We start from the raw sequence: 12,878 nt of genomic DNA on the forward strand, positions 1-12,878 counted from the left end.
GCTAAGAAAAATGGGCTAGAGAGCTAGGGGAAAAAAAACAAAAAACAAAGGCATAGGAAGAAATGAATGAGAAATATTTTTTAGTGCTATTAAAAGGTCAAGTAAGATAAGGGTGGGGAAGGCTCAGATTTAGCATGAAGGAGGTGGTAATCTTGGTCAGAAGAGTTCCAATGGAGAAATTGAAGCCAAAGCCAGACTGCAGAGTAACTAAGAGGTAAGCCAACAGTCCAGCCCAATTCCTAAATAATACAGATTCCAACCTCTCATTTGATTACCAAAAAAAAAAAAAAATTCTAATGGTTCAAAGACTTAAACATAAAAAACAAAGTAATAAAAGCACTAGAGCCCAGCATGTATGGCTCAGTGGTTGAGCGTCGACCTATGAACCAGGAGATCATGGTTCCATTCCTGTTCAGGGTATATGCCCAGGTTGTGCGCTTGATTGCCAGTGGGGGGCGTGCAGAAGGCAGCTGTACAATGATTCTCTCTCATCATTGATATTTCTATTTCTCCCTCTCCTTTCCTCTCTGAAATCAATAAAAATATATTTTTTAAAAACACTAGAAAATACGATACTTAAAAAAATTATCTTAGCCCTGACCGGTTTGGCTCAGTGGATAGAGCGTCGGCCTGTGAACTGAAGGGCCCCAGGATGATTCCAGTCAAGGGCATGTACCTTGGTTGCAGGCACATCCCCAGTGGGGGGTGTGCAGGAGACAGCTGATCGATGTTTCTCTCTCATCGATGTTTCTAACTCTCTATCCTTCTCCCTTCCTCTCTGTGAAAAATCAATAAAATATATATTTTTAATTATCTTAGTTGGGGAAGACTTCCTAGTATGACACAAAACATAAGACAGTAAAGTCTGATAAATTTGACTATCTTAAATATTTTTCTAAGCTGTCACAAAACAACATAAATGAAATAAAAACTAAATTATGAACTATTAAACTTTTTGAACTCATATTTTGGATGAGGACCAATTTAATATATTCAATAAGAAAAATGAACAACTCAGTAGAACAAGGAGGCAAGGGAGATGAGCACAGTTCATAGAGAAGAAAACACAAATGGCTCTGAATATATAAACAGACACCCGGCCTCATTCATCATAAGGGGGAAAAATGTAAACCACATGGTGATTTTTTTTCACCTATTAGATCAACGTTGTTGTCTGAGAATTGTGGAGAAGCAGGCACTGTCAATACATGCCTGATGCGATTGTACATTTGGACAACCTTTATGGAGGACAATTTGGCAATACTGCCAAACGTTACATATGCATACACTCTGACACAGCAATTATGCCTCTAGAAATTTATCCTCCAGATTTACTTGCATTGTGTAAAATGATGAATTCACTGTAACTATGTAATGGCCAAGATTAGAACCATCTTTGTGTAGAAAAATATGGGCTAAGGATATGACATTATGTCTATCCTTACTGGTGTCTGATCCTGTAGGAAGTTGAGGAGATGGGACTAGAGTTCCATGAGAGCACAGATATAAATGTATCTTTGATAGTCATCCGTTTAGGGGCAGAGATCGGAATGAGATAGAATCAGTCCATCATAGAAAAGAGTGGTCTGGACGTTCCTCGAGGACCAAAATTTATTCATTTCATATATCCAGGATCAAACATTGTTAAGAACTCGATGAAACAATGTATATAAATGAAAGAGCTGGAGAGCCCAGGAAAGGTGAAGAAGAAGAGAGAAAGAGGAAGCCAAAATGGTGTGTTGATACGAAAACCGGAGAGGGAGTAGCTGCGCTGGGCAGAATAGAACCCTCCCGGGCCGGAGCTCCAGGGCAGACTTCTGAATCAAACCTGGACGTGCTCTGCCATTGGACGTCTTGTGATGTAGGAAAACACACCGTCAGTTTCCTCATCGGAAATGGAGGGAATTGTATTTCATATTTAAAGTCCCAGCTCCAGCGCTGCCGCGTAGACTCCAGACTCCCCACACCCTTTCCGCGTCTGTCTCCCAGGAGTCCAGCGGCACTTCCGGCAGAGCAGGCGCGCCCTCGGAAGCCCCGCCCCTTTTCAGTGGGCGGCACTGATTGGCCCGTTTGAAATGCGCCGGGCGCACGCTCACCTGGGCTCGCCGTCGCGCCGCCCGGCTCCACTGAGCGCCGCGCCTCTGACCCCGCGTCCAGGTTCCCTCGGCGCTCTTCTGCGACCCTCCTTCCTCGCCGGGCCTCCCCGTCGAGCCCGGCGTCCCGCGTGCGCGTCTGGGCAGCGCGGAGCTTGCTGCCATGAAGCCAGCGTGAGTACGGGGCAGCGGGGCTGGTCGCGGTGATGGGACGGGCGTCTCTTCACGCCGCGGACCCTACATTCCGGTGCGGCGCGGAGACCCGGCGGGGGAGGTCAGCCCCAAGTCGGGGGAGTGGGGAGGTTTGTGCCTTCCGCCGGTTCCCGTCTGCGGGGCGGCCGGCACCTGGCCCTGGGCCGCCCCCGCCAGCCCTCTCCAAAGTTCCCCCTTTCGGAAAGGGCCTTTCCCTCCTGGCCGCCCGCGCTCTCAGGCTGCACTTTGTCGAGTTCGTGCGGGTTGTGTCGTGAGTGGGGTCGAGTGTTGAGCGCCGGTGTGGGGGCTGGTTAGGTGGTCTCAGGCCCTGGAGAGCCTGGCAGTCGTGAGCGCTGCGTGCGCTTCTCACGCCGGCGCCGGGGCCTGGGGCCGAGACCAGCCCGTGGTGGAGGCGGGTTGCTTGACCCGGTTCTCGGGCCGCAGACGTACCCGCCCACATTCCTCACTAAATCGGGGCCTGTTTCCGCGCAGCGGAATTCCTTGACCGCTGCTGGGTAAATCAAGAATTGTGCAAGGGAGAGGGTCGATTTTTTCATTATTATCATCATTTGCAAAAGGCAACTTTGTTTTCTTAAGAGGCCAAAGTCAAAATCTTTTATCTTTTTTTTAAAAAACGTGTAATTTTAAGTAAACCTATCCTAATATGTTGCACTTAAAACAGTAATTTGCTTCTCTTTCATTTGGGAAAATGTTGATAAAAATATTTTCATAATCTGTAGTCCAAGCCAATAATTTCACGTAGTTTTAGTGGTAAGTGTTCCTCCAGCCTATAGATAAGTTGGAGTGGGGGAGGGGGCGGGCATCCTTAGAGAAACGGTGAAATAAATCAAAATAGCTTTTTCTATTGTCCCTACTGATAAAAAAAATTTTTTTCAGCTGAGTAAATTTTAAAAAAATCTTATGGGCTTTACTCAACAGTTGATGAACTGGAGGGGGGGAGGGGAGATTATCATTTAACAACTAGAAAGACCTGAGGAACTGTACAAAATGGGAAACTTTTATAGGCAGAAAGGGGCAGGAGGAAGCAAAGAGCAGGCACCTTCCCTTGAGGGACCACAGGGATCTATGAAGGGGTTTACCTCATTAATGCTGACCAAGAAATTCCATACTGACTGGCTGAGATTACATTCCTGGGAGAGACGAAACTGCAATTAGGTATTAAGTCTTGGTTTGGTGATGTCAGCTTAGCACAGGTGGCTCCATTTGAGGCCTGTTGTGTGTTTTACATTATTTAAGAGCAAGAAATTGCAGTTTGGGGACCACATTATGTTTGGGGGACAAAGGATGATACGTTTTAAGAATTCAGTGATCTGAAAGTATAGACATAAATCTTGATGAAAGCATGGATTCCTCCACCTGTTTGTTTGTTTTTTTAATGTATATCCTATATAATAAAACACTAATATGCAAATTGTCCCTTTGACCAGCAGGCAGGCCAGCCAACCGCCCATGTCCCCTCCCCCTGGCCAGGCTAGCGGGACCCCACTCAGGCACGAAATCATGCACCGGGCCTCTAATTAATATATATATATATATATATATATATATATATATATATATATATATATATATATACTGAGTGACCAGATTATTATACATTCAGACATCATAATAATCTGGCCACTCAGTGTATATATATATTTTATTGTTTAAAGTATTACAAATAGTAGCACATATGTCTCCCTTTTTTCCCCCATTGACCTTCTCCCAGCCTCCCCTACTCCCCAGCACATGCCCTCACCTCCCCACCCGCCAGTATCTTGTGTCCATTGGTTATGCATGCATACAAGTCCTTCAGTTGATCTCTAACCTCCCCTGCTTCCCCAGCCTTCCCACTGTAATTTGACAGTCTGTTCGATGCTGCTCTGCCTCTGTATCTATCTTTTAGTTCATCAGGTTATAATGTTCTTCATTATCCATAAATGAGTGAGGTCATGTGGCATTTTTCTTTCATTGCCTGGCTTATTTCACTTAGCATAATGCTCTCCAGTTCATCCATGCTGCTGCAAATGGTAAGAATTCCTTCTTTTTTATAGCAGCATACTATTCCATTGTATAGATATATCATAGTTTTCTGATTCACTCACCTGCTGATGGGCATTTAGGCTGTTTCCAAATCTTAGCTATTGTAAATTGTAAATTGTGCTACTATGAACATAGGGGTGCATATATCCTTTCTGATTGATGTTTCTATTTTCTTAGGATATATTCCTAGAAGTGGTATTACTGGGTCAAATGGCAGTTCCATTTTTAAATTTTTGAGGAAATGCCATACTGTTTTCCACAGTGGCTGCACCAGTCTGCATTTCCATTAGCAGTGCACAAGGGTTCCTTTTTCTCCGAATCCTCACCAGCACTTGTCATTTGTTGATTTGTTAATGATTGCCATTCTGACAGGTGTGAGGTGGCACCTCATTGTTGTTTTGATTTGCATCTCTCAGATGATTAGTGACTTTGAGCATGTTTTCATATGTATCTTGGCTTTCTGAATGTCCTCTTTCAAAAAGTGTCTATTTAGATCCTTTACCATTTTTGATTGGATTGTTTATCTTCCTTTAGTTAAGTTGTATGAGTTCCCTGTAAATGTTGGAGATTAAACTCTTATTGGAGATAACATTGGTAAATATGTTCTCCTATGCAGTGGGCTTTCTTGTTGTTTTGTTGATGGTTCCTCTTGCTGTGCAGAAGCTTTTTATTTTGATGTAGTCCCATTTGTTTATTTTCTCCTTAGTCTCTCTTGCCCTAGGATCTGTGTCTGTAAAGATATTGCAGAAACACATGTCTGCAATTGTGCTGCCTATGGAGCCTTGTAGGATTTTTATGGTTTCCGTCTTACATTCAAGTCCTTTAGCCATTTTGAGTTTGTTTTTGTGTGTGGTGTAAGTTGGTGATCTAGTTTCATTTTTTTGCATGTATCTGACCAAATTTCCCAGCACCATTTATTAAAGAGACTGTTTGGACTTCATTGTATGCTCTTGTCTCCTTTGTCAAATATTAATTGAGTATAATGGCTTGGGTCAATTTCTGGGTTCTCTATTCTGTTCCATTGGTCTATATGTCTGTTCTTGTGCCAGTACCAGGCAGTTTTAAGAACCGTGGCTTGGTTATATAGCTTAATATCTGGTATTGTGATCCCTCCAACTTTATTCTTCTTTCTCAGGATAGCTGTGGCTATTCGGGATCTTTTTTTATTGCAGATGAATTTTTGTAGAGTTTGTTCTAGATCTTTGAAATATGCCATTGGTATTTTAATAGGTATTGCATTGAATCTATAGATTGCTTTAGGTAGTATGGACATTTTAATTATGTTGATTCTACCAACCCATGAACATGGTATACTCTTCCATTTGTTTATGTCTTCCTCTCTTTTTCAATGTCCTGTAGTTTTCCGAGTACAGGTCTTTTACGTCCTTAGTTAAGTTTATTCCTAGATGTCTTAATCTTTTTGGTGCAATGGTAAATGGGTTGTTTTGTTTTTGTTTTTTTCATTTCTCTTTCTGTGAGTTTATTATTGGTGTATAAAAAGGCCATAGATTTCTGGGTGTTAATTTTGTATCCTGCTACATTGCCAAATTCATTTATTAGGTCTAGTAGTTTTTTGATGGAGTCTTTGGGGTTTTCTATGTATAGTATCATATCATCTGAGAATAAGGACAGTTTTACTTCTTTTCCAATTTGGATGCCTTTTATTTCTTTTTGTCTGATCACTATGGCTAGTACTTCTAGTACTATGTCGAACAGGAGTGGTGAAAGTGGGCATCCTTGTCTTGTTCCTGTTCTTAGGGGAAATGAGTTTAGTTTTTGCCCATTGGGTATGATGTTGTCTGTAGGTTTGTCATATAGGGCTTTTATTATGTTGAGGTATGATTCCTCTATCCCACTTTGCTGAGAGTTTTTATCAAGAAAGGGTGTTGTGTTTTGTCAAAAGCTTTTTCTGCATCAATTGATAGGATTATGTGATTTTTGTCTCTCAGTTTGTTTATGTGATGTATCACATTTATTGATTTGCAGATATTGTACCATACTTGCATCCCCAGAATAAATCCCATTTGGTCATGGTGTGTGATCTTTCTTTCTTTTTTTTTTTGCCTTTTTCTTTTTTATTGAGGTATTATATGTGTACATATCATACCATTACCCCACCCCCACCCCACACCCATACATGCCCTCACCCCCCAGAGTTTTGCGTCCATTGTTTATGCTTATATGCATGCATACAAGTCCTTCGTTTGATTTCTTATCTCCCCCACCTCTCCCTAACTTTCCCCCTGTAATTTGAAAGTCTGTTTGTTGCTTTACTGTCTCTGTATCTATCTTTTTGTTCATGAGTTTATAATGTTCTTTATTATCCATAAATGAGTGAGATCATGTGGTATTTTTCTTTCATTGACTGGCTAATTTCACTTAGTATAATATTCTCCAATTCCATCCAGGTTGCTGCAAATGATGAGAATTCCTTCTTTTTTATGGCAGCATAGTATTCCATTGTGTAGATGTACCATAGTTTTCTGATCCAGTCATCTGCTGACGGGCACCTAGGCTGTTTCCAAATCTTAGCTATTGTAAATTGTGCTGCTATGAACATAGGGGTGCATATATCCTTTCTGATTGGTGTTTCTAGTTTCTTCGGATATATTCCCAGGAGTGGGATTACTGGGTCAAATGGGAGTTCCATTTTCAGTTTTTTGAGGAAACTCCATACTGTTCTCCACAGTGGCTGCACCAGTCTGCATTCCCACCAGCAGTGCACGAGGGTTCCTTTTTCTCCGTTCCTTTTTCAACACTTGTCGTTTGTTGATTTGTTGATGATGTGTGTGATCTTTCTAATGTAATGCTGAATCCGATTTGCTAGAATTTTGTTGAGAATTATAGCATCTATGTTCATCAAGGATATTGGCCTGCAGTTCTCTTTTTTTGTGGAGTCTTTATCTGGTTTTGGGATTAGGGTAATGCTGGCTTCATAGAAGGAGTTTGGAAGTGTGCCTTCCTCTTGAATTTTTTGGAATAATCTGAGGAGGATGGGTTTTAGTGCTTCTTTGAATGCTTGGTAGAACTCTCCTGTAAAGCTGTCAGGACCAGGGCTTTTGTTTCCTGGAAGATTTTTTATCGCTGTTTCAATTTCTTCAGTAGTTATTGGCCTATTCAGGTTTTTTTATTCTTCTTGGTTGAGTTTTGGGAGCTTGTATTTTTCTAAGAATATGTCCATTTCATCTAGGTTGTCCATTTTGTTGGAATAGAGTTCATAGTATTTTTTCATAATCATTTGTATTTCTGTGGGATTGGTTGTTACTTCACCTCTTTCATTTCTGATTTTGTTTATTTGGGTCCTCTCTCTTTGATTTTTGGTGAGCCTAGCTAGAGGTTCATCAATCTTGTTTATCCTTTCAAAGAACCAGCTCTTGGTTTTGTTGATCTTTTGTATTGGGTTTGTTTGTTTGTTTGTTTTTGGTCTCTATGTCATTATCTCCACTCTGATCTTGATTATTTCCTTCCTTCTGGGCTTTTCTTGTTGCTCTCTTTCTAACTCTTTGACTTGTAGGGTTAGATAATTTATTACCATTGTTGCTTGTTTTCTGATGTAGGCCTGTAGAGCTATGAACTTACCTCTCAAGACTGTTTTCAATGTGTCCCATAGATTTTGGATTGTTGTGTTTTCATTGTCGTTTGTTTCCATGATGCTTTTTATTTCTTCTTTGATCTCTATGGTAACCCAGTCATTGTTTAATAGCATGCTATTTAACCTCCAGGTGTTTGATTTTTTTTTAAATTGTTTTTATTGTAGTTGATTTCTAGTTTTATGCCATTGTGATCTGAGAAGATGCTTGATATGACTTCTATCTTGCATTTGAAGGGACTTTGCCTGTGTCCTAAAATATGGTCTTTCTTTGAAAATAACCCATGTGCACTTGAGAAGAATGTATATTCTGTGGCTTTGGGGATGAAATGTTCTAAAGATGTCAATTAATTCCATCTGATCTAGTGTGTCATTTAGGATTGATATTTCTTTGCTGATTTTTTGTTTAGAAGATTTGTCCAGTGGTGTTAGTGGGGTATTAAAGTCCCCTGCTATGACTGTATTGCTGTCAGTCTCTCCCTTGATATCCTCCAGAAGTTTTTTTTATGTATTTTGGTGTTCCTGTATTGGGTACATATATGTTTACCAGAGTTATATCTTGTTGGATTGCTCTCTTTAGTATTATGAATTGGCCTTCCTTATCTCTTGTTATGTCCTTCACTTTGAGATCTAATTTGTCAGATATAAGTATTGCTACCCCAGCTTTTTTTTTTTTTCTTTTCATTTCCATTTGCCTGAAATACCTTTTTCTATCCCTTCACCATCAGTCTCTGTGAGTCCTTTTTCCTGAGGTGGGTTTCCTGTAGACAGCAGCTATATATGGGTCATGTTTTCTTATCCACTCAGCTACCCTATGTCTTTTGATTGGGGCATTTAATCCATTTACATTTAAAGTTATTATTGATAGGTACTTGTTTGTCGCCATTTTTATTTTTTATGTTCCTTCTTTGCTTCTTGTTTCTTTTTTTTACAGCAGACCCTTTAGCATTTCTTGCATTGCTGGTTTGGTGGTGATAAACTCCCTTAGTCCTTTTTTGTCTTTGCGGCTCCTGATCTCACCCTCAATTTTGATTGATTGCCTTGCTGGGTATTCTTGGATTCAGATCCTTCCTTTGCATAACTTGATATAATTCATTCTACTCCCTTCTGGCCTGATGTGTTTCTGTTGAGAAACCAGTCGCTAGTCTGATGGGGGAATCCTTTGTAGGTAACTTTCTGTCTCTCTCTGGCTGCTTTTAAGATTCTTACTTTGTCATTGGTGTTTGCCAGTTTAATTTATAATGTGCCTTGGCGATGGTCTTTTGGGGTTCATTTTGTTTGAGACTCTATGAACTTCTTGGACTTGGGTGAGTTTTTTTCTTCCCTGTATCAGGGAAGTTTTCTGTCATTATTTCTTCAAACAGGTTTTCTATTCCTTGCTCAATTTCCTCTCCTTCTGGCACCCCTATTATGTGGATGTTTTGTTTTGTGTTGTCCCAACGTTCCCTTAGGCTCTCCTCTTGTTTTTTAAGCTTTTTTCCTAGATGATGCTCTTCTTGAGTATTTTTTCCTACCTTGTTTTCTAGCTCACTGATGCAGTCCTCTGCTTCTTCTAGTCTACTGTTAATGCTTTCTATTGAGTTCTTTATTGCAGTTATGTCATTTTTCATTTCTTCTTGGTTCTTCTTCATTTCCTCTTGGTTCTTACAAATATTGTTGAATTTGTCTTCCAACCTTTTCAATGGCCTTATGACCATGTCTCTGAATTCTTTCTCTGACATATTGGTTGCCTCCATTTCATTTACTTCCTTTTCTGGTGATGCCTCCTTTTCTCTCGTATGCGGGCTGTTTCTTTGTCTCCCCATGATCTCTCCTCTCCAGGTGTCTGGTTATGTAGCTCTTTCTCTCCTGCGTTGACTTAAAGGCACAAAATACAACAAAACAAGGCACAACACACAAGGCACTGAACACAAATGTATTCACAATACTAATAACCCCAAATAAAGGTGACCACCGAAGACAAGAGAACTAGGGGGTAAGGAAAAAAAAAAGAGTGTAAAAATGATATTGAGAAAAGGAAAAAAAGTAAGAGAGAAAAGAAAGGGAATAAAATAGACTCCAGCCCTAACCGGTTTGGCTCAGTGGATAGAGCTTCAGCCTGTAGACTGAAAGGTCCCAGGTTCGATTCCGGTCAAGGGCATGTACCTTGGTTGCAGGCACATCCCCAGTAGGGGGTGTGCAGGAGGCAGCTGATTGATGTTCCTCTCTCATGGATGTTTCTAACTCTCTATCCCTCTCCCTTCCTCTCTGTAAAAAATAAAATAAAATATATATATTTTTAAAAAAGACTCCAATAGAACAACTAATCCACAAAAATGCAAACAACTAACACCCAGATATGAATGCAAACTACAAACAACAACTAATAACAATCGAGGAGAGGAAAAACAGAAGCAAAAAGAAAGAAACAATCACACAAACAAATCATCAACAATCAAACTAACAACAATAGGACAGAGAGAAAGAAGGGCAAAACAAAATAAAACAAAAACATAAATAAAAAAACAAAAAAGGAAGAGAAAAAATTTGGATAGTGAAGAAAGAGAAAAGAGAAATGTGTGTGGACTTGGAGCAGGGGATCGGAAATTAGATATATAAGTAGGATGAATTTTTAACGGGGTAAAAAGAAGGAGTAGGGAAAATCTAAAGCAGGAATAGGGCAAGAGAAACATGACAACAAAAGGGGAAAAGTGAGGAAGAGAATGTTGGCGTAAAGGTAAAGTTGAGATAGAGTAAAATGATGCTAAAGGAAAAATGAAAATAGGATGTAGAACACTAATCCCAAAATGAAATAAAGAGAAAATAAAATGAAACTTTTAAAAGAAGGTAAAATAGTAGTAGTAATAATACTAATTAAAAATAAAAATATAATAATTAAAAAGATAAAATCAAGTGAGGAGAAAAAACTTTTTCGTTTCTTAAGTAAAAGATAAAAAATAAAAATGTGCAGTAGTGCCGAAACCGGTTTGGCTCAGTGGATAGAGCATCGGCCTTTGGACTGAAAGGTCCCAGGTTCGATTCCGGTCAAGGGCATGTACCTTGGTTGCGGGCACATCCCCAGTGGGGGTTGTGCAGGAGGCAGCTGATCCATGTCTCTCTCTCATTGATGTTTCTAACTCTCTATCCCTCTCTCTTCCTCTCTGTAAAAAATCAATAAAATATATTTTTAAAAAAAAGTGCAGTAGTGAAGGTCACTCACTTCCTCTACTCTTCTGTTTGGCACACCTGTTTCCTGTCAGGTAGGATAGTATTGAAGTTCCCTGCGTTCCACAGCTCCTCTGTGTCGTAAGCCACAATCTTGTTTTCAAGCAGGCAGTATTTCTTTGTTACTCAGCCTGCCTGTGGCTGTATTTACACAAGAGTCAGTTTGTGATTCAACCCCTGGGTGGCAGTATTTCTGTATTGACATTTGGGGCTATAAGTCCTCTCTACCCAGAATTTGTTTTCCCTGCTGCACTTAATACTAGTTTGGGGGTATGGACTGCCCCAAAGCTGGTTTTCTGATAGTTTTTCCCCGCTCTGATCCCCAGGTTCCACAAAAATAACTTTCCCCTGCAGTCTCTGAGAGTGTTTTTAATTGGGTGATCCTGTGTACTGGGCTTAGTAATCAAAAGCAAGGATTTAAAGAGAAAAAAGAGCCAGAGTAAGTGCGTGAACTCGCGACTTTTTTGTCCTGGCACTGCACGCGACTCTGCTCATGTCTCTGTGCATGTCTTTTTCCCCTGGCACAGTGCAGCCGGTTTACTGGTAAAGCTTCAGCCTACCTGTTTGTGTCCAGCCCAGCTATGAGTTGATTTCTAGACTTCCCTTGTGTCAGCAGCCCTGTGGGGACCCCCTTCCACATTCACGGACTATGCTGGCCCCAACGTCTGCAGATTTTGTCGGGCGCATACTTCCTTTGAACCTCTAGATCCCACTGCACGTGTTTCTCCCTTCAGCCTGAATCACAGACCTCACTTTTCTCTGGGCGAAATCTAACCTTTCCGTGAGAAGGTGCAGAGCTCATCTGAGTCCCGCATATTGTGCTGCTTGGGACCTGGTGTTTGTGGGTTCGCTGCTGGTCCCTGGGTGTTGTGGTTATAGGGTCCCGGGAGGTATCCGATTCTTTCCAATTGAAGGTAAGGCTAGGCTTCCGATCACAGCCACTCTCCCATTCAAGATGGCGCAGTCTCTGTGGCAGAGCCAGTCACTCTGGGAGAGATTTCAGCAGCAGTGCAGGCTGCCCGGTCAGGGGAGCCTGGTCCAGCAGTCCCCAGCAGTCCTTGGAATATAGCTGTCCCTCACTCACAAATAGACACTTCCTGTATGTCCACACACTCACCTTTCGTTCTCTCACTCACTATCTTGCAGCCTGCCTTCCTGTTGGCAGCCATCTTCCTATCTCTCCTCCACCTGTTTTTATAATTTATTGAAGTTACTTGTCAGTCTACCTTGGTCAATGGCTGTTGGTGCAATTTGTGTGTGCACACAAACATAAATGTGTTTCAAGGTAAGTGTGGTCATTCATCAGTAGACTTTTCAAACTTGTTGTGCCTCTGTAAAATTGCCGCTCAAGAAAATATCCCAGCTATTTTAAATATGAAGTACGTAAATTTAGTACCAAAAATGTCTCCTAAAACAAATTTTAATTATATTTGGATTATGCATGCCTCAAACACTATTAATGCAATTTATCCTTAATCATGTTAGTTATTTAGGGTGTAGTGTTTTGGAACTGCTCAGAAATAATTTATAAACCTTGGAAGTTTTCCTTTGTATGAATTATAGGGGAGGTATTTGAATGTTAGTGTTGAACTGAAATGTTTTTCTTTGTTTTTTAAAATCTATGACCAGGAGGACTAAGACACCCAGGAAACCTGTAGGGAAGAAAGGATCCCAAACGAGTCTTAAAGACCCAGTTGGGGTAAGGTGAATTTGTGTGTGTTCTTTCTTCATTCCTTTTATGTCTTACTAGAAGC

General features: G+C 40.8%; 1 protein-coding gene across 6 annotated transcripts in view; it reads left to right on the forward strand.

Annotated features, from left to right (window-relative positions):
* Positions 1 to 2,031: 2,031 nt before the first annotated feature.
* KIF23 (kinesin family member 23) overlaps positions 2,032 to 12,878 on the forward strand; it is a 50,913-nt gene continuing 40,066 nt past the window's right edge. For 2 of the 6 annotated variants that reach the window (XM_079768418.1, XM_079768415.1), the window contains exons 1-2: positions 2,036 to 2,267; positions 12,754 to 12,823. In XM_079768418.1, the coding sequence (XP_079624544.1) occupies positions 2,257 to 2,267; positions 12,754 to 12,823 (81 nt within the window). In that variant the 5' untranslated portion in view covers positions 2,036 to 2,256. Of the gene's footprint in view, positions 2,268 to 12,753; positions 12,824 to 12,878 lie in introns of all 6 variants that reach the window. The other 4 variants (XM_079768416.1, XM_079768417.1, XM_079768414.1 and 1 more) reach the window with 4 other exon arrangements.

This window comes from Cnephaeus nilssonii (genome assembly GCF_951640355.1).
Source record: "Cnephaeus nilssonii genome assembly, chromosome: 4".
Classification (NCBI taxonomy): Eukaryota; Metazoa; Chordata; class Mammalia; order Chiroptera; family Vespertilionidae; genus Cnephaeus; species Cnephaeus nilssonii.